The 25,220-nt window shown below is 42.9% G+C and overlaps 1 protein-coding gene across 1 annotated transcript; it reads left to right on the forward strand.

Annotated features, from left to right (window-relative positions):
- Positions 1-7,658: 7,658 nt before the first annotated feature.
- FAM110C (family with sequence similarity 110 member C) lies at positions 7,659-13,234 on the forward strand. The gene is made up of 2 exons (XM_058802459.1): positions 7,659-8,938; positions 12,057-13,234. The coding sequence occupies exon 1, from the start codon at positions 7,804-7,806 to the stop codon at positions 8,896-8,898; it is 1,095 nt and encodes a 364-aa protein (XP_058658442.1). The 5' UTR covers positions 7,659-7,803; the 3' UTR covers positions 8,899-8,938; positions 12,057-13,234.
- The last annotated feature ends 11,986 nt before the right edge of the window (positions 13,235-25,220 follow it).

A 25,220-nucleotide genomic window follows, 5' to 3' on the forward strand; every position in this document is an offset into this window, starting at 1 on the left:
ATCTATCTCCTCTGTACATACAGACAGGGCAGGGTGCAGGTTCCCTTTTGAGCTTGGAAGATATTTGCCTTTTATGTCTGAACTGTAAAAGAGTCCTTTAGGAAGTAACAGAACAAACCACCACACTTTCAGAGGTATAGTGACTGATGACTATTAAATGTAAACATTTGTCCTTGGCAGGGCAACTGTCTTAATAAATTAGTTCATTTTCCCATCTGAAAGGAGCTCTTGCATCAGCAAACTGAAGGAGACCTGAAAATACTTAGAATGGAGAAGAAAAAAAAAGCTGCATTAATACATACAAGCACATTTATCAGTTTTCCTATATTTGCATATTTTTTGTGCCTAAACATTAAAAACCAATTACGCTTTGGACAGCCTATATTCCAACAGTCTCCTTTAATTATCACATGTCCATCAAGAAGTGAACAGCAAACCCACGTCTTTAGGGATCTAGGAGAGATTCTAAGCACTGAAAAATCAGAGAAAACCACAAGGTATCTCAGCAGTGAAAAGCACTGGCTGCTTCTGTGGAAAGGTAACATGCAGACTTCACTTGCCAAACACCCTGCTAGAGAGACCATGCAAGATCTCTTCTGGCCCCAAATTATTACACAGGAAGTACAGATAAAACACTGGTCATTTCTCCACAGATTACATAGGGACAGAGACTTAAATTTTCAATCACTTGATAAGAAAGAATGAACGACTGCTAGCTGTACCTTTAGAAAGACTACAAGAAGTCCCTGTGAAAGACATATCATGATCTCATCCAGTTTGTGTGGGATCTCAGCACCTCAGGATGGAGGTGCAGAGTGGCTGAGACCACCCTTGGGGGGCTCGGGAATCCTGGAATGTTGCCAGAAGTGTCTGGTGGCTGGACTTTGATCCTACACAGGAGACGACACCTGTATGAGGATGGGAGGATTTCACTGGGTGAATGGTGAAGGGATAAGTTAACTAGAGTGTAAAACACAGGGTTTAGGATTTCTGTACAGGGGGGTCTAAAGAAGTAAGATGGAGGAATTGGGGCGTGTCCTGTCCTTCTTCTTCTTCTTCTTGGCCTCCATCTTCTGTGGTGATGGTGGCACTTTGGGATTGGTTATTACTAAAAGTGCACCGGTTAATAAGGGTAGAAGGTATTGGGGAAGAATGATAAATATTGTACACGTAACTTCGAGTATAAAGATAAGTGACCGCCCGGGGGCTTGCAGAGTGTGCCCATGGCTGACTTGCTGTGCAGACCTCTGTTGGGCTGAAAGAAAATCTTTTAGATAAACAATTAATAAACACCGAGACCGAGACAAGATCAGAAGTCTCTCCTCGTCCTTTGAAGCGCCGGGCTCTTCAAGGCCATCCCTGGGCCTTTCCAGGCCACCTAGACAGCACAGAAAACTTACAAGTTTGGTATTAAAACCTTAGACAGATGACAGAATTCACACGTTATACATATCCATGCATTCCAAGTTCTGAAACTGTGCTCCTTTCGTGATATTTCCAGTGTTTTGGTGTTTGACAGATGGGTTTCTTCAAACATTAGGAGCTGTGTCCATCAAAGTGTTGGTCAAATTTATTCAGTTACATTTAAAAAGAGCTCTGTGATGGAAATTCTCACAATGATAATGAGACAATATTTGTTTTAATAGAAACTTTTTGAGTTTAGTGACTCACCACTTGTTCTAAAACATTGATATACTCTACAGAAAATGGATAAGACCAATAGGGAATGGGATTTCCAGCAGTCAGTGTCTGAATGGGACAATACCTGCATAAGCTGGTTGGACATTCAAAAGTCTGAAGAGTGCTCTGAGTGCTGTTTGGCTCCTATACATCACTGGGATTTTCAAATAGGAACATATCCTGCTGTTTGATTTCTACACTCAAGTCTGTATCACTGCAAGTGAGACTGGGAGAGCTTACAGCAGCATGTCATCAAGTGTGATGGAAGAGATGAACTCCAGTGAACACCTTAAACAGAAGTGAAGGTGAGACTTTTTCAACCTTCCCTGACAAATCCTTCCACTTTGCAAGAGTAGCTAAAAATCCATTAAATTCCTAGGTGCATGCACACTGGATTATAGAATTAATATCTTCTGACCATTGCCTTCAGTAAATTTCTAATTAGAGAAGGAAAACATACAGATTTTCAGCAACAGAATCTAAGTGACAATGAACTACAGACCCACATTACAACTACTGCGTTGGGAAGCAAGAAATCCAGTTCTGAAAGTTTGCTGCAAATCTGGGAGGGGAAGATTGTCTCTCACACTTGCCAGATGAGTACCCCAACTACCATGATAAAAATTATACGCAACAGACAACAGACAATTCTCTGTCAGAAGTTCAGTAATCAGTGACCTTTCATGTACTTCCTAGTCTGCTGTGTGTGAATGCACAGTGGAATTCGTGGAACATAAGTGTGCACTCTCTCTCACCTGCTTAGGCCCACAGACAGACACGTCCTGCCTTGGCACAGCAGCAGCAAAAGCTTTGCCCTCATTCTTTTAGGCATCTGCCAGGCAAGCAGACAGCAAAGAGGTGACACACAGATGCTGGAAGTTCCCTAAAACATCAGAGATGGCTTTAAACCTTTATGAGTTTTAGCTTTAGATGACATGAAAGGGTTTTTCTATGATCAAAGCTAGCTATACATGAGACTAAGCTAGCAGGCTACCTTTACAGAGGAAAACTGTGTGGATAAAAATGCTGATGATTGCAGCAATGCTGCTTATAAAATTCATACAGTATTTAAGAAGTGCCCTGACCCATCCCTGTGTTGGGTGAAGTGACTGTGTTTGAGTTTGGTTGGTTGGTAAAGGGTGTTGCAAATGCTGAGAGGCAGTTTTACAACTGCAAGCTATGACTAGGCCTATGGGGAACACTGTGAGAACATTTATCCAACTTGTACACAACAGAAGCAACAGTAAGAACCTTTTTCTGAGTGCAAAGTTTATTTAACACATGTAAGACATGTTCCTTCTTGAAGTATCTCAATTCAAATTCAAGGAATTCCTTTCAGGATCAAACAGTGCTGTTCTGGGAGTTCAATAACTTATTTCCTTTAGAGCACCATAGCTGTATCTTACTGTGAAAACTCTGGCTCTTCCCCTCCTTTCCAAATTACTCAGAGAATTTGATCAGACAGCATGATAAACATATCAGCCCTTTCAAATCAAAATATTTAATCTCAATATTTTAACACACACTTAAATATGTTAAGCACCAAACTGGGGTTGGATTTTTTTTATTTTTACATTTTAGGCACGTGAGAGGTGTATGAAAAAAGGAATTAGTGTAGGCTCAGATGTGCTGCATGGATAAGAAGGCATAAAAAGGGAAAGAAGCATGCTATGGCTAGCACGTTCACCATTGTAACTGCCTGGTGTAATGCATGTTGCATTTGTTCTCCCTTTCATCTCTTGCTTTCACTGTGATACTCCATCCCTTTTCTTCTGCTCTTTGTTCTAATAAGGCTCCCATATGTTGCCGTGAATCCCTGCGATGTAAATTACACACTCCTGTTGAGATCCATGATGGTTGTTCCACCTGGAAAGTGGTACACCTGGGGTGAATTTCCAAAAAATGAAGCTCACTATAGACGACTTGGAGCAAGCTGGATTGGTTTTGGAGGAAGATGTTTTCTGATTAAGATGCCAAGCTGTCTAATGACCTAACAAACCCAAAATCACAATGGTGAAAAGGAAGCTAAGCAATTGGCAGTGGTGGGAGAGGTTAAAAGAAGACATATAAGTGATGTGGGACTGCATCTGCCACACAGTGCTCAAACTCTGAGTCTTGAAATTCTGCCTGAAGATGTACAGACATGCCTATATCTTCTGCTGTGTGAATCTGAGAGAATCAGTACAGTCACTGATTTCATGTTGAAAGGCCTAAACACTGGAGACAGCTGTTTGGAAACTGTTCATTTCTGTGTTGTGGCTGCTTTACATGCCCCCAGTGCAGCAAACAGGACACTCAGTGGCACCACTCAGTGTCCCAGTGGAAGTGATTCAGCCCCTGATGTGGGTGCAACACCTGCACCCAGCACTGAGAGCTGCTGGGGGCACAAACCTCAGTCCTGCCTGGGACACAGCTGTGTCTCCAAATGGGAGTGTCCTATTTCTGTCAGGCCTTGAGCTCCCTTTCTCTTCTTCCTCTTTGTCTTTACCTCCCACTGCCACCATTTCATTTCTGCCCTTTGACCACTATAAATCGGAGTGTCACTGACACTGGCAGTGGGGTGGGAGCAGTGACGGCCATGACCTAAGCTGGGCACACATTGTACTGTTTGCTGGCAGTGCCACTGTACCAGTCCTGTTTCTGACTTTCCTCTGGCTCAGACTCTAGCTGCACTCTGAAAACATCCCTTATTAATAAAAACTCAGTGAGAAGTGGTTTTCCTTACCTCACATAAAATTCAACTGCTTTGTGTTTTGTGATAATTTGAAATGCCAGCTGACTCAAAGGTGTTTTGCAGAACTCTCCTTCTGTGGGAAAACTCTTCGTGTCAGCTCAGGCTCAGTGTGTGCAGGATTTGCCTCTCTTACCTTTGTCTAATGCATTGGTGCCAGAGGGAGACTGATGGCAGCTGACAGGCTGAGGGATGGGTGCTGCTGCACCCATTTTTATTTCCTTTTTATTATCTGCAAGCCTGTTCTGGGACAGGGGCAAAGGTGGTTTGCTTAGGACTCTCATAGTACAGTCTCTTTCTCTCTGCTTTCCAGAAGGAAGAAATGCAATGGCTCCCTCTTCTTTAAATACTGTAAGAGTGTATCCATAAATATAAGAGCTAATTTCAAAAAATAGAAATATAAGCATTTCAAATTAGAAAATCATATTTTAAACTAAAATGCATTTAAGGTTTAGGATATGTGACCTAAATATATTTAAAATATCACTTAACTGTGCAGTTGCTATATTGCTAAAGGAAGACAGAATTTTGTTGCTTGCAATGTTTTCTAACCCTGGGAAGACTCTTCTTCCCCTTAAATGTTGTTGTCATCACCCAGGATTCTCATGGAAAACTATCTCACATATCTGGAAAGTCAGCTGGAAATTGCTGTTGCAATTTTTCATGAGAAATTTCTTGTGACATGCACTTCATGGAAAACCAAAACTCACATCTACTTTTGTCAGTGAGACAAGGACGAAACTGGCTGAAAAATGAAAACATTCCATCAAAAGTCTTTCAGGCATGCATTTGAAGTCAGGGACATTCTAAGAGAAAGGAATTTTTTTTTTAATGTTTTAAACCTTTTTTTTCCACCAAAACCAATGTTTTAAAATTGGTTTTGTCTATCAACTCTAAACACAAAGCTATTGTCCACTGAGAAAAACTACAAAATATTGCTGGGAATGAACGGACAGTTTTGATAAATAAATGTGGTTGTTTAATAAGACCCCTCTAATTGATACTTGTGTGTGTTCATTTTTCTTATTATTTCAAGTAAATGCAAACAATTTTTTTTTGCAAGTTCTTAAAGCTTCTACAAGACACTAAAATATGGACCAAACACAAAATAAAATGCATGGAGAAACACAAGTATGTGCTATTACATTATTCAGTGCCATAGAACACCAAGGAAAATGTTGAAGGAAAAATTTAAAGCAGATTTGTCAATATGGGAATTAAACCTTAGTATTTCATTAGTAAATTCATTATGTCTATCAGCTTATTGCTCAGAATAATTGTCAGAAGACATCAGCCTTCTCTATATGCCCAGCATCCCATGAAGCATTTCAATATGTAATGATATTAGATACACTCACACATCTGTGTATGAACCACTTTAACAGGAAAGAATTCTCTAGTAATTAACTGTGCTTAAACTTTTATTATTGTCTCTTAGTTTTCAAGAATATTTATTTTAGGCAAGTTGTTATGTGAACCAGCTCTACTTGTATACCTGTAAAAAAAAAAAAAAAAAGTTATTTCTCGAAGAACTGCACCCATTCTACATATCAACAAGAATTTCACTCTAAGTGATCTCAAGGTATGTTACAAATTTAAGTCATGATTTAGGCAAGCATCATATCTGGGATTCTTGCTGTGACCAGGCAGTTGTTTGTGTTACAGGGCTTCTGGAGTTCAGATCTATGCGTCTAGAAACAAAGATGATGTAAAATTAAAGGGAAAACCAGCAGTAGAACCATGTTGGTAAGAGAATATTTCTGTTTTCTTTGTTTCTAAGCAGGCCTTCATTGAAGAGCTAGCCCAAACTCTGACTCCAGGGCTAATGGTAACCTTTCTCTTGACACAGTCAGAACCTTGGTAGCAAAGTGGTGTACCCTGAAACTTCAACGAGGACAGCGAGGCTCATCTCTTCCTTTCTAAACTTGTTAGCTACAAGTTAGTGACTGGGAAGATGAAGTATGAACCAATCACCACAAAAGCATTTTAGTATTCCCTCAGAAGTAATAGACAAACTAAAACCAAACCAGTAAAAAATATGCATGAAAAAACCTGCAGATTTAACTGCCTTTTGTTTCCTGTATTAGAAAAGTTATCTTAATTCAGTTATTACAGTGCATCTCACATGACATCACGAGTTAAAGTTGAACTGCCCCAGGTAGTTGACTTACAAGTCCAATTTTCAGGCGTTTACATTACAGCCTCGGGCTCTGTCCTGCCCGTTCAGGTATGCCAGCCCCAGATGGGAATTCTGCCCTGTGTTTCCGAAGGGCAAAGATTCGCGACACGCAGTTCGGACTGATGCCATTCCACTGCACTTTACACGGGCACAGCAGTGGCCCAGGGACAGACGTGTCCCTGCTGCTGCCGCTGCCCGGCAAGGGCAGAATGCCGCCAGCACAGCTGGGGGCACAACTGGGGGCACAGCTGGAGTCACAGCTGGGGGCACGGCTGGGGGCACAGCTGGGGGCACGGCTGGGGGCACAGATGGGGCACGGCTGGGGGCACAGATGGGGACACAGATGGGGCACGGCTGGGGGCACGGCTGAGGGCACGGCTGGGGACACAGATGGGGCACGGCTGGGGCACAGCTGCGGCACGGCTGGGGGCACGGCTGGGGCACGGCTGGGGGCACGGCTGAGGGCACGACTGGGGGCACGGCTGGGGGCACGGCTGGGGGCACAGCTGAGGGCACGGCTGGGGCACGGCTGGGGGCACATCTGCGCTGCCCGCCCGGCGTGCCCGGACTCCGCTCTGCCGCTGTGCTCCGGAAGCCCGTCCCGTCCTTTCCCGACCATTCCCAGGTTTGCCGCTGGAGCGCAGCCCCCGGGCAGTGAAACCCGCGGGGGGAACGCACCGCGTAAGGGCCGCGAAAGGAGCGGGGCCAGGTGGTGCCCCCCAAGGGGAAGATGCGCTGGGGTGTGCCGGGTCAGCCCTCAAGCAGCGCCCCGTTCCCAGGCGGCGGCCCGGGACAGGTTCTGAGGGGAGCCCTCAAAATCCCCCGAGTGCCTCGGGGTCGGAGCAGACACCCCGTCCCCAGAGCAGCGCCGAGCCCCCGGAGCCCCGGCCGACCCAGCTCCGCGGGAGGCGGCGAGGGCCGGGCGGCTGCCCCCCGAGGGCGGCTCCTGCCTCCTTCCCCCCTTCCCTCCCTCCGTCCGTCCCCGCCTTCCTGCCGGCCGGGATTGGCTGTGCCCGCCGGCGGGCGGGCGGGACACGCGGCGCCCCGACGGAGCGGGGAGCGGGGCCCTCGGAGCGCGGTGCCGCCGCCTGCGCGCCCAGGCTGTCCTACACCGCGATTTTCCTTTTTTCCCCTTTTTTAAAATTTTTAAAGGATTTTCTTATCCCACTTCTCTCGTGGGACTGGAAGCAGGATCCGCGTCCCTGAAATTGCTATGCCAGCTGAACTCTCCCGGGCCGTGGGAATGCACGCCATCTCCGACCTGCACTCCTCCCTCCCCCTGCGGCTCCTCAACAAGGGGCCCGAGTACCTCCGCAGGCAGCTGGAGGCCGGCAAGCCGGGCAGGAAAAGTGCCGTGGAGAGACTGGCCGCCGACAAGGCCAAGTACGTGAAGAGCCAGCAGGTTATCGGCAGCAGGCAGGACCCCGTCATCGCGCTCAGCTCAGCCTCGGAGAGCAGCAGCGAGACCTGCTCCGTGGAGAGCAGGGCGGCGAGCCGGGAGCCGGGCAGAGGCGCGGGCGCGAAGCCCCGGGAGCCGGGCACGGCCGGGAGCTCCTGCCGGCCCCCCCTGCAGCACGGCCCCCCCATCGCCAGGCGCAGCACCAAGAGGCAGATGCGGCCCGATTCCCTGGTGATCTACCGCCAGAAATGTGAGCTCGGCAGGGGTCAAAGCCAGGACAGCTCACGGGGGAATTTGGTGAGGAGGATCTTCAATGGGTCCATAAAGGAGAAGCAGCTGGCTTCCCCTGCGTTGCCCAGAGTCATGGAGGACATCGCAGCCACCGAGAACAGCGAGCCTCTCTCAGCAAAAGATGGTGACCGTGAGCCAAGCGACCATGGAGCGGTGCAGACTATCCCTGTTAGCACTGAAGGGGCAGGGGTATGTACAAAAGAGCATGAGAGACCCTCACAACTGAGTACACCTCCTGAAGAGATCAAAGAGGTGAAGAGGAGAGGTCTCCATCGCTCCCAGTCGGACATCAGCTCTCGCTACTCCAAGTCCTTCGCTGAGTTTGAAACATTTTTCAAGTACTGTGGCTTGGAGCAGGAGGTCATTGAGGACCTTGGGCGAGAGAACTTCTCTGTGGTGTCTGACAATGTCTCCTTCAAGGTGCGCAGCATCAGCGTGGCCACATCGGAGAGCGAGTTCACGCGGCACAGCGGGGACGAGGGGCTGCTGGAGGACGAGCTCACGGAGCAGGTCCCCAGCAGCACCTCCGTGATTGAGCGCAACGCTCGGATAATCAAATGGCTGTACACGTGTAAGAAAGCCAAGGAGACCAATAATGTGATCCAGGAACTGGCGTGATGGCTTCATCCACCTTGCGTTGGAGCCTGGTGAGCTCAAGGTGTGTGCAGAGCCTCGCCCTGGCAATTTGCGTTTCTCTTTCCTTTTTAGAGAGCTGTTAACTTCTCATGGTTTATATTAGTGTTTTCGGGAAGGGCTGAAGGAAAATGTGTTTTGTTTAACACATGTTCCAGGTATGGCTTTTTTGCAAAGCAGAAATCTGCGTTATTACAAAAACCAAAATACAAACAAGTAAATGTTTGCAGCTTGCCAGGTTTAGATCAGACGGCCCACAGGAAATTAGAGTCAGTGTCTGTGAAGGATGCCTGCACTTTGCTGATTCCTGCTTTGCAAGTATCTTATTTCTTCTAATTTCTGCTAGATTAAATGCTAGGAAAAAGCCTTAGAAATATATTCAACCTTTAGTTACAGTTATTTGGATAACAGGCTGAAGAGTCTACTACTAATTAGGAGTACCCTGTTATTTATACTGTGCTGCTGAAACTATTACTCATCAGGAGTGCACTGTATTTACACTACACTGCTACAGTTTTCCCCTTTACTTCAGTCTCTCTCCTTCTCCTTACACATAGGCACCCCCAAGTATCAGAAAAGCAAAACTGAATCAGTGCCCTGCTATAAATCTTATTTCCTCTATGGCTTCCTGTTGGGACTGTAAAAGTTTGTTCCAGGTGACCTCATAGCATTTCAGAGAGTTTGGGTGTTCTCTGCAGTGGGTTTTGCTGTGTGGTTTGCTGCTGGTGGCTGGGAATGGGATGTGCAGTTTGCCTTGGTTAGTTTAGAGGGGTGCTCCAGTGTCTTAAGCTAAAGAAAATTAACACAAAATTTTGGATCTAGGCTTAGAAATCAATTACTTCACAGACAGAAACATAACAAATTTAGCTCTGGTAAAAGCCAGTGTCCTGGGTTTATTAAAAGCGGTGTTTATTTTGTGGATGATCTCCTGGAAGAGAACTATATTCAGGGAGCCTGTGGTGTTGATAATCCATGAGATAGGAGTTTTTCTTCTTCCAGTACATAAAGCCCCTAGAATAACTACCACAGCTTACCGTGAGGTACTTAAAAATTTCATGAGTAGGTCTTGATATGAAGGATTACATGTATATTTTCTGACAGTTGGTAATTGGTGCATGAGAAGAACATAATTTGGTGTAGATACAGCTGTTGATAGAGCACATGGGCCCAAGAATGTGGAGAATTGTAGTGCTTGAGCCTCATTCCTATGTGGATGTGAGGCTGTCACTCTAAATTCCTTTAATCCATATAAGACAAAAATACATTTACTTGAAACTTTTTAATGATGTGAAATTCGGTTCATCTTTAGAATTAGAATTTTTTTCAAAAGTCTGTTTTCTTTCTGCAAGAGGAGGAAGACAGGGAGAGAGTCATTTTACAAAAACTTTTCAAGACTGTGCTGATAAGAATGTTCTCAGGTATCCGGCTGACAGCTTAAAAGAAGTGTTGTTATGTAATAAAGCCTTTCCCAAATAATTTTAGAGAGAAGAAAGGGCTCTCCTGAACTAATTATGTCTCCTTGCTCATCCTTCTGTGATAAAAGGCCAGGGAGATACACAAAACAAAATGAGGAAGGTGGTGGTTTTGTGAAGCTGCTTGCAGCTGCCAGCCTCGCTGAACAAGAGGATGGGAGGCAGATTCCAGCAAGCATGAACCACACAAGAAAAACAACCAAATTATAGCCTGTTTGCTCCTGAATGCCCCTGGTGGGGGTAAGGTCCAGGTGATCATCACAGAGCTGGCCCCAGAGGGAGCAGCTGGTCCTTTCCCCATCCATGTGCCGAGCGTGCCCAGTGCTGCAGCTGAGGTAGGAGATGCTGCTGGAGCATGCAGTCTGCACAAGAGGTGCTGCACCAGGGCAAAGGCAAGGGTGGGAAGTACCAGGACCTGAACCAGTGCAACCTCACATGAGCTTGGTCAATGGATTTTTATTTTTACCATGTAAGAGAAAATTGTAGTACACAGCCTAACAAGGTGGTGAAAAGATCTCAATGAAAAAAACATCAAGTTTATTCAAGTTAGGATATTATGTTCATTCTGCAATAACTTTAATTACTCTGGTAGCAATTCCTTTGACAGCCTAGGAAAGACTAATTCAGAGGGTCCTTATTTATAAACCTAGTCTTAACAGTATTAGGGCTAACTCTCAGCTGTTGGATCTCATCTGTCAGGTAGTTTCTGAAAACTGAGAACATACTTATCATTTAGGCCACAGAAATGGGAAGTTCAGAAAGGTCAGCTAAAAATACCTGTAGACTGCACCCAGAATAAAGGACAAGGGTCATCAAGATTTTCCATAAGTTAAATACTGCATTACTGGACAGAATTTAAGGAGAGAGTTGTTTATCATCATGTGATTGCAACATGAGTCTTGTATGTCTGGTCTAAATTTTCGTTCAGTTCTACACCTTGACAATACAGCATCAAGTCAGATACCTGTATGTTTTCACAGTATCCAAGCATTTGGCTCTGTTTAGCTTACTTATTAAAGGGCAGTGGCCTGCTGTTCTCTGCTGGGAAGCAATGTACTTTTCCTGGTGTTCCCAGGCACATCCTTAGAAGTTTCTGGTTTGCTACAGAGGCTTGAAAATTGTGGCATTTTCTTTGGACAATGAGGCAGAAACTTTATTTCTGCAATCCCAACATTCGTTATGTATAGAACACCTATCAAGAGCTGCAGAGCTTTTATGGGCCAGTGATCATTCCATTCATATTTTATGTTCTCTGTTTAATTTTTCATGAGCTCTCTGGGACCTGATGTAGCACCATGTAAATAAAAGAGCTGGATCAGGTTCTTTAGCATGTTTCATTAGAGAGATGGTTGCAGGGTGTGGGTTGTGAGCTTCAGAAAACTGAGGTCCTTACCAAGATGGTCATTGCAGTTCCTCTCACTGTCAGTTCTGCTTGATTCTAGGAAGAGGGTTCACTCTGCATCCTCCTTCTGGAGCTGAATCAAGATTATTCAGCCTTGAGTTTCTCATCATTCTTAAATGGGTGGGCATTATTCAAGTGGAAATCTCCAGGGAGGGTAATTTACTATGTTGGCAGTAGCCACAGGCAGCTGAATAAAAGCTTTAGAGTATCACCTTAAGCTTGTCTGATGTGGTAGATAACAAATGACACTGTTTTTCTTCTTTCTTCAGAATTGTTGACTTGGAAGTTGAACAAAACCAGATGCAGGAAGAAACTGTTCCCTCATCTGGCTTATGTGTACTTTGTCCAAGTTTAGTATTTTGTTGTTGTTTCCTACCTTCACCCCCATCTCCTGGAAGTCTCACTCTTGTCAAGCCCAAGGATGTCCAAGGCTGCTATGAAAAGTGGAGATTGTGAACTGTGCCCCAGCAAGACAGCAGGAGACAAAATCCCCTGGAAAATTGAAGTGTGGCAGCAGCTGCCATCTGCAATAGTATTCAACATCAGCTCACTGCCTCAGGATGTCATTCCAGATGTGACAGAAGGTCTGTTGTGTGCACCCATCTCTTTCCAGCAATGAATTTGTCAACAGGGATGGGGGGACAAAGTGGGAGTGAAGTGGCAATGACCTCTGGGTCAGGTGTTCCCTTGCGGACAGACTCCACCTGCATGTCCAAGGGCTCTGCCTTACCAGAGCTTTTGATCAGACCTCATCCTGACATCATTCACCATCATTTGCTTGGCTGGGTGAGGACTCACTGTGGGGGCCTTGTCTGAGATACTTGGCAAACTTGTAAGCTAAATCCCTGCCAAACCTCTCTTCTCTGAGAGCATGCAAGCCAAATTGGTGTACCTTGTATCCATCTAGTTTGCTCTTGCTAGGTTGTCACACAGCTTGCTCAGCCATTGGGAAAGAATAGCACTAAATACTTCCAGGTATTGAGGGAGGTTCTGCGTTGTTTCTGCCTTGCAGAACAGTACAGCTTGTTTGCAGTATGTGCCTGAGTCTGACATGGCACACATGGCAAGGTTTGGCAGTCGTGGTGTAACACCTTTGGTTTTAGGCCATGAGTGAGCAGGCTGTTACAGCATGGCACTAGGGAGCTGTGCCAGGCTGTGGTGGGCCACACTTCCCCAGTGTGGGTCTGCACTAGGGCTGTGCAGGGCAGGAGGGCAGGTTAGGGCACAGCCAGGCCAGGGAATGTCCTGATGACACCCAGGGTAGACAACACCTCACTCAGTGTCATCAGTGAAATGCTTCATTTGGGCTGCCTGAGCTAAACATGCTTTAAAAGGTGATACTTGGATCATTAGTGTAGTGAATGAGGCCTCTGCAGTAGCTCATGGAATTTGCTGGCTATGCCTCAAACACCCCAATTCGTCATTGCTTGCTAGAAGATCAAAGCATTTCTATATGGACATTGCAAACCACAAAACAATTAAAAAAAAAAAAAAAAGCCCAAGCCACTTTCCCTTTTATTTGCAGTTATACCCATCTGTGAAAGCTGCCTGACTGGCACAATGTTGACTTCAGTTGTTGGTCCTGCAGAGGTTAAAAGCTTGCTTTGTGTTACCATGGTTGTGGAAGAGTTGTCCTTGAAGAGCTCATCGACATCCGCTAAATATCATCTGAGTTGCACTTCCATGGGTTTTGAATGTGTTTGTCAGTCCTTGGATGGTTAGTTCTCAATTACAGCACCAGTTTGGAAATGCAATGTCTTCTGTTTCTAGTGTTAGGTGCTAAGGCCTACATGTCTGAAGTTCTTAAGATAACTAGATAACGATTCCAGATCAAATAATTGTGGAACCACTTTTCAGCTGGAGAAAACAAAGTAGTTTGTGTGAGCTCCTTCCAACTTAGAGAGAAGGTAGCATATGTGGATATTTCTTACATAATGAAATCTCCATATATATTTGTTACATTACATAAAAGGATGATTCTCAGAAAACTTCAAGATGCTGCTAATATGATAAGATTTATACACTGAAGATGCAGGTTTTTAAGGATCACAGTCTAGGTTTATTAGTCAGGAGCATAATCTAATGTATTTGTTCTGTTCATGCTCCCAGCAAGATGCTGTACCACATATATTTATATATCAGAGCTAAGGAATGCTTTTCTTCAAAAACATGGATTACTGTACATAGTTCAGAGTGCAGGAAAAATCTTTTGAGTTACAATTCAGTGCCCTGCCACAGGAGAAGAGAACTAATTTGCTTTGTTTCCAAGGAAAATTTTTGTTTCAGTTTCAAACTTCTGTTTGTTGTTCCTCTGTCAGTTGAGCAGCTTTCAAAATTTGAGATGAAAGATGTATTACTCATGAGTTGTCAATATTAGGAAGGAATATGTTTAATTTGCTTGAAAATACTGAACATCACCCTTTCTGAAAATTGATGAGGATTTTATGGCAGAGGCTAGTGAAATCAGAACTGGACCCATTCTGAATACTTTTTTAATCCCTCTTTTTGTTTTTGTGCATAGTTCAATAGGGTTTGGGTGACTTTCCACACTGATGTGGCAAAATGTCTCTGGCTTTGTTCAGACTCTGTGGTAATCCCAAGCACTCCCATTTATTTCAGAGATGATGTGGACCTGGATCTTTGCCTGTTAAGCTGTAGATTTCCTTTATTTAATAATACCTTCTGCGGAAGCTAATAATTTACATTTCCTATATGTCAGAACAAAAAATAGATGGCAACCTTCTTTCCCCATACGTTAGGGAGTGGCTAAGTCAGTGCTTTTTCCAAGTGAGGAGAGCTCTGGTGTTCATTCCACTGTTACTGTTACGTGTTGAGGGTTCTCCTTTCGTCTGCTGGGTCTTTCAGTCATACCCTTCAAAACAACAAGAACTTGCTAATGCTAGCCACTACCTATCTTTCTCTCAAAAAGAAAAAAATTTCTGGCTTTTTTTTTTTTTTTACTATTTGGGATGGGTGGAATTTTCCACCTTTGGTGCTAAACCGTGGGAAAGTAGGCTGTTGCAGTTTGAACAGAAGTTTTAGCAGTGGAGCTGGTTTTCCAGTAGTCTAGGGAGCCTAAAATGGCAGCTGATGACAAAGGCTAGCCATAAATTGAATTGTTTTGTTTGACTAGAACTATGTAAACAAAATAGTCAAATGGGATGCAAGTGTACAGAACAAATTGCTGTTTACACCCAAGTGTTTCATGGTTCTCCAGTGCTGTGACAAGGGGCAATGTCTGCAGCTGTGGCATAACAGGAGAAAGGTACAAAGTCTGGGGTTTATGGAGATAAGACTGAAATCCTTGCAATATATTGTAAATATTACTGTACAGAAATCTATAAGAAATACAGATTTTATATATATATACATATATAACTTTTCTAAGGGGTATAAGCGTACATGTTTTATGAAATTGACCAAGCATTACATCGGTGGGGATTAAGCAGAAACTTTCTTCTGGAGCAGGTTGTCCTGCCATTGCCTCCTGTGAAGTTTCTTGGATCTGCTTTTGAATCCTTCGGAATAGTGGTTGGATCTGATAGGGATGTTTCACCATTGTTATGCTTATATTCCTGTGAAAAAAACTATGTGCTTTTGAATGCATACAAATAAAACTACCACTCTGAGAGGTAATGTTTGTTTATTTAGAGTATACTTTCATTTTGCTGTCTCCATTAAAGTGCGATTATTTTAAAGCTGGAATCCCATTAGGGAAATAATGTCTCTGTGAGTGAGGCTGATACTTGACTGTGAACTTCTCAAAGTGCAATGCATCCCTGAGCCATGCTCTCAAGGAGATAACTAGTAGCTCTCAATATCAGTAAATTTTAATTATATGAGGCTAAGGCTGTTCTACAATATTCTAATTTTTTTTTTTTCAGAACATGGCTGAAAAGATAAAGTTTATTTCTGAAGGGTACTGTTTTTTTCCAAATGTAGTGTTCTGTTTGGTCATACTCACTGTCAAAAGCTACGATATGCTGCAGGCAACGTCACACGCATCTCAACCAGTGTGCAAAGTGGGAAGGAGTTTGAAGTTCTGCTTGGAGAATATATTATCTCCAGAATCTTATAAAAAACTTGTTTGACTTAACTTTCCATAGAAAGAATTCAGTATATTATGCTACGTCTCTGTTTATTTGTTTCGTGAAGAAAGGAGCAGAAATAATGGTTGCATACAGTGAGCTTTTACAAGAAACCAATGCACTCCACTTTCATAGTTACCGTTGTGGTATGGTCTAATCTGCTCAGACTCAAGTGTTTCACCAGCCAGCATTTGAAGGCAACTTGAGGTGGAGCTAAAAAATGCTTGCTGTGCTGATTGGGATCTTCCACAAAAACCCAAGAGCAACTTTATTATCACTGACATGTAACCTTCCTCTCACAACTCCTGCGTGACTTATGCACAGTATGAAGCAAGTCTGGAAAGGGTGAAATGCATTCATCCCCCTTTCTGTGGAGGTTAATCTCCCACAACAAGCCTTTGCTCATCTTGCTGCCTTAGAGAGGACAGAGCCATTGTAGTCTGACAATGACCTTGGGCTACAGCCCAGCTTACCATTTAGGAACATTGCTCTTAAATAATTTTTCAGGTAACTCCTTTATCCCATATTTTATGACGTCCAGTGGATTTCTTCCAGAAGTCAGGTTTGGCAAGCTCCTGCTCTCAGACTGTCAGGTGCAAGCAACCTTTAAAAGTCACATCTTACCCATCCACTGCTTTGCTTCTGATTGGTCTCTGAGTAGTAAATTGGTGTTGGAAAGAACCTAGAAGAAAGGTCTTTTCAGATGTATTGTAGACGTTGAGGCATTCTGAACACACCACTGCAGAAGTACTCAGTATCTCCAAGAGCTTTTTCCAAAGAAGGGCTATGCTATGTCAACAGCAGGCAAATAAACAAATACAGAATTTGGCTTTACTCTGCAAAGAGATGCCTTCAAATTTTGAGGACATTTTGTGATTGGCTTTACCCTGTGGCATTGAACGGAGACTATGTCAATTCACTTAAGTATAATGTAGAGAGAGGTGGTAGATGCCCATCCTTGGAAATAAAATAAACTTAGAAAGGACTGCTCAGCTCATTTGCAGGCAATGGTGCAACAGCAGTCTGTCAAGGTCTGCATTACAAAAGGTGTTGAGAATTTTGGTCAATTATACTTGCCAATAAAATTTATGATATAGCATAAAAATAAACAGTATTATAGGAAAAAAAACCTTCCAGATCAAAGTCAGCTACATATATCCATCTCCAGGAATCCACCTAGTTACTGAAAGAACACAAAATCCTGTAAAATTAGCTTGCACATTTGTACTGGACTTGAGTTGCCTCAGCAGTTATGATTAAAAATATCTAAGAACTGTGATTGGGTTTAAAAGTTTGCCTCAGTCATCAGGAGCTCAACAGGAGTACTAATTTTTATGTTTTTCTCATAGGCAGTAACAGGAACCAGAGGGCAGCAATCATCAACACAAAACCACGTGATTATTGGTCGGTTATTGATCGGCATTAGAGCACTGAGGCAACAAACACCAAGATGTGGAGCCACACACAAAGAGGCAGGCACAGCTGAGCACACCAAGGGGAGTGCTGCTCCTATTCCCTCCTTTTAGCCCAACCCCTTCTTGCATCACTGTTTTTGTTGACCAGGAAGTCTTAACCACTTCCGCAGTTACTCATCGCTGAGTTGCTCATCTTGTGCCCTCTCTGCCCGTCCCTTTCCGTGTTTACATTTCCAATGAACTCATTCATGTGCCAATCATAACGCATGGCACTGCTCTATTTATCCTCATTCCTGTAATCTTTTTTTCTGGATAGTGTTTCAGTTAGGTTTTACACCTTTCTGCTCAGTCTCTCTGTTTCTGCCCTAAGGAAACAAAGAACTAATCATGCAAAAAGACAAGAAATGAGTGTGCTCTGTAGTTAAGCAGAAGTTTTCAAGATCTGAGACCAACTCTCTAGTTTTTTTTCATCTATATAGTTCTTCCTGCCTAGCTTAACAATAACTTTTCATTGTTTTCTTCTTTGATGCCTGGTTGTAACATCATCTTTGCCTTGGTTTGTCTTCTAGAGGATATTTTTCAGAGCTGCGATGACACTTTGTCCTCAAAGAGCTCTGAGCACAGCTATTGCAAAATCACATCCCAAATCACAAGTCTTTCATGATGTAGTATAGTTTAAACCTTCTAGGAACTTTGGTGGGGCCAAATAAGAACATCTCTTGAGATTGTTGGGAAGGTGCAGTTCACCACTCATTTCTTGGGAACATGTCTTCACTCAACAGTCATTTCCTGCAAGGAAGTAAATTTAAGAAGAATTTTATCACATGCAAGAGTCAACCAACGTCAAACAGAGAGATGCAGTCTATTGGGTTTACCTGCAAACAGAAGCTGAGGTGACTCTCCAGGCATCTATTGGGTTTAAGGGCATCTGCAGAGCTGCCCCCATCTGCTCTGACAACAATGAGAATAGGATTCCATTGTAAAAAAGGATTAAATTCCTTGATGTCAATTACTATAAAGAGGCAGAAAATTGTGTAACTTCTGAGAACAGGCCTTCAGTGTAACAATCGAAGACAGACTAATTGTCTGGAAGCTCAAATTTTCCTAAATTTTCAGATATTTAGATTGTATAATTTTATTACCCTACAGTTGGTGGAAAGATCATCTTATTCCTGCAGAGTTTGAGACATTTATAGATCATCTTACATTGCTGTAAAACAATTGCAGAAACAAGGTGGTAGGATGGTAAGAGGACTTATCTGCCCACTAATCATAGAATCATAGAATATGCTGAGTTGGGAGGGACCCACTAGGATCATCAAATCCAAATCCTGGCCGTGCACAGGACAATCCCAAGAATCACACAGTGTGTCTGAGAGTCTTGGTCTTCAAATATTTGCAACATAAATCAGCATGGTTTTTATTATGTTAGCATCTTGCTTTACTTGAGGACTGAGACCAATATTAACAACAGCCCTCGTGTGTAAAATGTTTGTACAAAAGCAGGAGTGCATAAAAATCGAAAGTGTGCTCATTACATCACACTACAAAGGATAATCTGTAAGATTTTTTTACTGTAAAAATGAATATAATGCAATTAAAAATCATGCCCTCCAAAATGCAAGGAAATAAGGAAAACTAATTTGGAGTAATGTTTAACTCCCAAAGTTACACAATTTGGCATATTTTTGTCTTTCTTCGGAGAGGCATACCCTAAGAAAGGCATTTACATCCTACCTAATGGTTCGGCAGAGATGGCAAGATTTAGGAAAGTTGCAGTAAATTGTGAAAGAGATGTTTCATCACAGAACAGAACTCAGATTCTGCCTGCAGTTGGGAGGCACAGGAAACTGTTGTTTTAATTAGAAGCATGGATTTAAATCTATTTGCATTGCTTTAACTGTAAAATAAAATTGATTCAGAAGTGCTGCAAATGTCCATGTGCTCAGTTGTCCTTCATCAGTCCTCCCTCTGCTTAGCTCGTGTCACAAGGCTCAGCTGAACAGAAACAAGTGAAAAGATTTGGAGCTCTGAAGCACTCATTTAGCTGAGATGTGGCCATGGAATGAGATCTGGTTCTCAAGTGCTGTGGAGCCAGTTACCCTCCACCAGGTGCAAGCCCAGCTCCAAGGTGTGCTGAGAGGCACAGAGCACACCTGGCCTCTGCCAGCCTCCCTTTAGAGCTGCAGCACGTGGGGCATCTCCTCAAGCTTTTGTGCACCTGGCAGGAGCTGGTGGAGCAGTGGGACTGTGTCGGGAGTTTAGTTGAAGCATGGCTTAAAGAAAAAGGCCATGAAGCCATGCAATTGAGAGAAAAGTAAAAGGTAGTTGCAAAGCAGTTCCAAAAGCAGTTCCCAGCCTGACTTCTATAAACAATTAGACTCTCTCAGGCATCACTGCATCACTCTATAAACAATAAGGTTCTCAGACAGTCTTCCCATAACAAGTGAAACACCCTCTCTGGGAAAAGATGGCACCCTGGGAACAGATGTGGGAGTTTTGGGAACCGTTCATATCACAGTGGGAACACTGGTTTTATTTTGTGTAAACAATCAACGGTATTGTAAAACAAAAGGAGTGGTTAGAGTTTTCTCTGTTAGCCCATCGTAAACCTGGATTTTGGAATATGCATGAAGTTAATTAACACTGTTATTTAAAGTGACTGATCAATCAATAAATCGGAGTTCGATGCATTATAGGATGGTCGTCTCCCCCTCACTTCAACAGGACTGCTGGGGAGGAGGCCTGCTGGGAAAAAAGGCGGTTGACCTGGGCCCTAAAAGTGCTCTCCAGGGATCATCCTCTCAACTACAGCTGTTCCAGCTTCAGGGCCCTTGCCTACTGTGTAAATAGAATATGTACTGCTAAGTTAAAGGAAGAGAGCAGGGTTTCTTTTCATCTAAATTAATGCTCTACCACTTTAAAAAAATCTGTATTTGTCTCTCTAAATAGATCATAAATACTTATTTCTCATTTAAGCCCAACTTAAAATTATTTTTCTCATTCCTAAATTAAAACAAACACTGACCAAGTACTCCTGTATTTGTTCTCTGTTAATTTTACTCAACATTCTTCTATACAGTTATCTTTTCAAGGTGTATGTATATATGTATATTTAATTTGAAATAAATACTTCCCATAGTTCTATAAACGGAGTTATGATCCAGATCGAAACCATCCAAACATTTAGGACTCTTCAGGTGCTGAATGATAACAAGACAGAGAAGGACACCAATTTTACATTTTACATTTTGCTACAAGCCTGGGTTTTCATCCAGATTCACAGTTCAGTGGAGGAGGCAGGAGAGTCACGAGCAACTTATGGTATGAAACTCATGGTATCCATGACTCTGGTCATGGATGAGTGCTGTGCTTTCCTGTACATGTATACATGTAGCATGGTAACATCCTGGGAATGACTGCAAAGCATAAACATCTCCCAGCACAAATATTTCCAATATCAAGAACTCTCCAATGTCCATTTCCTGCAACCTTCTCAGCCTTTCCTAGTGTTTCTATTCGTTGTGACAAACCTCAAAGACATAGCTGGAGACACAACAATGTTTTCTGCAGTCAGGATCACACCTTTGCCGCTGTGATCAAGGATGAAATGTAAAGCAAAGACAACAAATTCCATCCAAGGAGGAAGTAAACGTGGGTGGTTCTGAATGAAATCAAATGGGATGGTGCAATGGAAACACAAAATAGTCAATCATAAACGGATGTATTTCATAGGAAGAATCCTGCCACGTAGCAGCAAATCCACCAGAAGTATGAGAAAAGCCAGTGTAGCTAAAAAAGGAGGTGAAAATTAAATCGCTTCAAGGAGGATTCTTAAGACATGAGGAAAAAAGTAAACTAGAAGGCTCCCAGACTGTAAAAAGAAAATGTAGCTGTGATGATGGTGTTTTCCATTGTGTGGAGGAGTCAAGACAAATTAATCAGGAATAAAGTGAAAGATATGTCAAGTATTTGACTTTCTTATTAATAATTGGGTTGGATCCATTATGTCTAGTGAGCTCACTAAGTCTAGTGAGCTTCTAAGGTAAAAGTAAGCTGATGTTCGAATCATTTTATTGAAGTCATAGATTTTGGCTTTATAAAATGTTCTCCTTTTCAGGCTTAAGGCTCTCACAGTATTTAATTGAGTAATAATCAATTACTGGTAGTAGTTACAGCTAGAAAGAGCCACATGATACTGCAGCCAAGAAGAGGGGTTGCTCAGATATTGGGTCATAGCTGTTTGAAATGGTGCAATGTTTCAAAAGAACTCACAACCTTTCCAAATCATAATTCTCTTTATCAGAAGTATCTCAGAGCCAGTTTTGCAAACAGATGCTGGTACCAAGCGTTCAGCCACATGACTCAGCTCTGGCAGCTGAACCTGCCAGCACTTGTCCTGTGAGCTGCTGTGACTGTCCAGGTGTGTGCTGCTGGCTGGCTCCCAACGGGAGGCGACGCAGCCTGTGGGCATTTTACAGCTGAAGCTGTTGCTGTGCTCTAGGGGCAGGCTGACAAGCAGTGCCCAGCAGCCCAGTGCACCTCACCTGCCTGCCCACCCCAGCAGGCCTTTCTGCAGCCCGTGAGTCATCCTGTCTCCTGACTGGAATGAATCACTCCTGCAGCTACCTGCAGTTCACTGCTGACTCCTGCCTGGGGCACAATGGTGGCTGATGTAGGCTAGACTAATAACCTTTGGCCAGTTAAACTTAGTCAAGAGCAATCCCACCCTCATCAGGTGTTCATAAACTGTACCGTTGTGAAAGTGTGTGTCTAAAGTCATAAAGTCTACTGAGATTTTAAGGGAGGGCCTGTCACTTTTTTGGTTCTTTGTCCTTTATTGAGGTAAAACATTTTGGTCACTGTTTTGGCCTACTGTTTCTAAAAATCCCCACCCAGGTGTGGCTGGAAGAGCTTCAGCTTGGTGAACCCCAAATTTGTCAAAACTGAGGGGCCCTGGAAGAAATGCTGCAGAGCCAACTTGGTCATGGGCAGAAAGTCCCAACTGGGCAAAGAATGTTGGGTGCCTCCAGGCCAGTGGGCTCAGCAAATGTGACACCGCAGTGGCACCGTAACATCAAGAGGGAGTGTAAAAGTTGTCCTTACTTATCTAGGAATAGGCAAGTTAGTTAAGGATAAACTCAATGTCTGGCTCATAAATTAACTTCTGTGGAGTGTGGCTATTTAGAACAATTGTCTGCTCCCTTAAATCTCTTTTTTGAAGACTTTTTCAATCTCACAACCAGCAGGTTAAAGTGGTGCCAACTGAGACATGGTGAGATTTGGTTTATCCTTATGATAGAGAGCAACACCTTAGGCAAATCTGAAAAATCAGGTGGTATTCTATTCTAGAAAAGAGCTGTTTCTTTAGCCAAAAAAAGCTGGAAAGGCAGGGAAAACAAAGGCAAGTATTGATACAACAGTCTTTGTTTTACTTTCAGAATGAAAGAGGAAAGAGCAGTTTGTCAAAACAACAGCAAAGGTGCAGAAAATCAGTGGAGGAAGGAGATCTGAGTCATTCGTGTACATAAATCTAGATATCTAAATGGTAAGGCTGGTCAGAAAATTTCCAACAAAAATATTTTTCATAATGGAACTTGTCTTTAATGGAGTTCATGTTTTTCAGAGAAGTATTGAATGAATATCCCCCCCTCCACCTCCCCCCACCAAAAAAATATTTTAGGCACCAATGAAATTAGAAATCTCTGAAAATGAATATATTTTTACCAGGAAGAAGAGTTCAGGTCCAAGCAAAACATCACATACATAGTAGAGGAAGCAGCATGCTCAGAGTACCTGGTGTATTCAGAAATAGGCTCATTTTGTGTGCTGGGTTCTTTTTGGTCCTGAGGCAGATCATGGAAAAGTTGAATACAATTAATTAGTAATTGTTCAGCTGGACAATACTGTTGTTGTTGTTGTTGTTGTTACAGGCCAAAACTACTGACAAGAGCTTTAGAGAACTCCCGTTATACCATTAATGCAAAACTCTGTACTCACTAGTACACTGCTGGGTCTGGGCACCGTACCCCCCTCATCTTAAAATTTCAATATGTACATCTATTTTCTCAAGTCTATTAATATTAAAAGTAATATTCATTAGTATTCCAATCAGACAAACATGTTCCAGGCCATTAGAGGGCAATATAAAGAGTCATTACTTTTTTCCAGATACAGTGCAATGCACTGAAAAGGAAGTTTTCATTTGAACTCTAAACTTGGATGATATCTTAATATGTGAATGTACAACTACTGAAGCTGTTAATGTGTAACCAACTGAAATTTTGTTTGGAACAATACCTTGAGTCTCTGCAGTTTTCTCAGTTATGTTACAGCCAGCAGCAACTTGTGATTTCTGTGCGCTGTGATAAAATATTTTTCATTTAACAAATATAGTTGTGTCAGAGAGAAAATTAAAGGTGATTTCCCTTCTGGCTATCTTTTTCCTTTTTCTAAAGGTCTATGTACCCTCTCTAGATATTGCTTTATCACTTATATTATGAAAAGCAAGTCTGTTGTGAAACACACTTAAATCATCCAGGAAGTCTTGTAACACCCATTTCAGATTGTTTCACAATGATATTTTTATTTCTGTGTGGAAAACTGAAGCAAAAAGAAATGAAAATTCCATAAAATTGAGAAAATACATGCTGATGCTAAAGGGAATTTTTTTTTACCTTTGAAAGAGAACTATAAAGGAAGGAAGGAAGGAAGGAAGGAAGGAAGGAAGGAAGGAAGGAAGGAAGGAAGGAAGGAAGGAAGGAAGGAAGGAAGGAAGGAAGGAAGGAAGGAAGGAAGGAAGGAAGGAAGGAAGGAAGGAAGGAAGGAAGGAAGGAAGGAAGGAAGGAAGGAAGGAAGGAAGGAAGGAAGGAAGGAAGGAAGGAAGGAAGGAAGGAAGGAAGGAAGGAAGGAAGGAAGGAAGGAAGGAAGGAAGGAAGGAAGGAAGGAAGGAAGGAAGGAAGGAAGGAAGGAAGGAAGGAAGGAAGGAAGGAAGGAAGGAAGGAAGGAAGGAAGGAAGGAAGGAAGGAAGGAAGGAAGGAAGGAAGGAAGGAAGGAAGGAAGGAAGGAAGGAAGGAAGGAAGGAAGGAAGGAAGGAAGGAAGGAAGGAAGGAAGGAAGGAAGGAAGGAAGGAAGGAAGGAAGGAAGGAAGGAAGGAAGGAAGGAATCACAAACAATATGAGGCTGAAATAAAAGTGTTTAGGAAATAGAAATCAATAAAATATTTTTAAGCAAAGCCTGTTTGTAGCTCAGCTATCCTACTAAAGAAATTACACTCTTCTTAGAATCTTGTTTACATGGTTTTTATAATGTGTTTAGAAGTAATTATTTTACACTTTGCTCCTAAATTTGTCCCCACCAGTCTTCCCCCTCATATCTAGCCTTTTGATTTTTCCTTCTGCTTATGAAAATAAGGCTGCTTGCAAGGTTACATGGCACTTCCCAGGGCATTCACTAGGTGTACCTGAAAGTCATGTCCTGTGTTTGCCTGAGGTATTGGCTGCTCCGCCCATAAAGGGGCAGAGATTGCATTTGTTTGCAGATGAAATCTATATTATTGATTTCTAGCTATCAAGGTTCAGGCAGCTGCTGTTTTCTGAAACCCTAAGGCAAACAATGAATTGTAGCACCAAAAAGACACCAGACAATTTTTCTTGCTTCTGCCATTTCCTTGTACTAGCTTTTATGTCTTTTATCCTGACTTTCTGCTTTGGAGACGTGCCTAAGTCATGAGATTTTTCTTGCTCTTCTAGATGGACTAGTCCTCCAGACTGCAGTAGTCTGTCAAAGGTGATCAAAGAAGGAGCTGAGAGGAGACAGTTTAAAAGGGAATTGCTGATCAAAGGAATGCAAAAAATATTTTTACCAGAGATGTGTGATATTATGTCATGAGAGAATTGGTATAGAAGGAATAATGGTCTGTTTTATTATT

Source organism: Ammospiza caudacuta, chromosome 3, assembly GCF_027887145.1.
Source record: "Ammospiza caudacuta isolate bAmmCau1 chromosome 3, bAmmCau1.pri, whole genome shotgun sequence".
NCBI classification, from domain to species: domain Eukaryota; kingdom Metazoa; phylum Chordata; class Aves; order Passeriformes; family Passerellidae; genus Ammospiza; species Ammospiza caudacuta.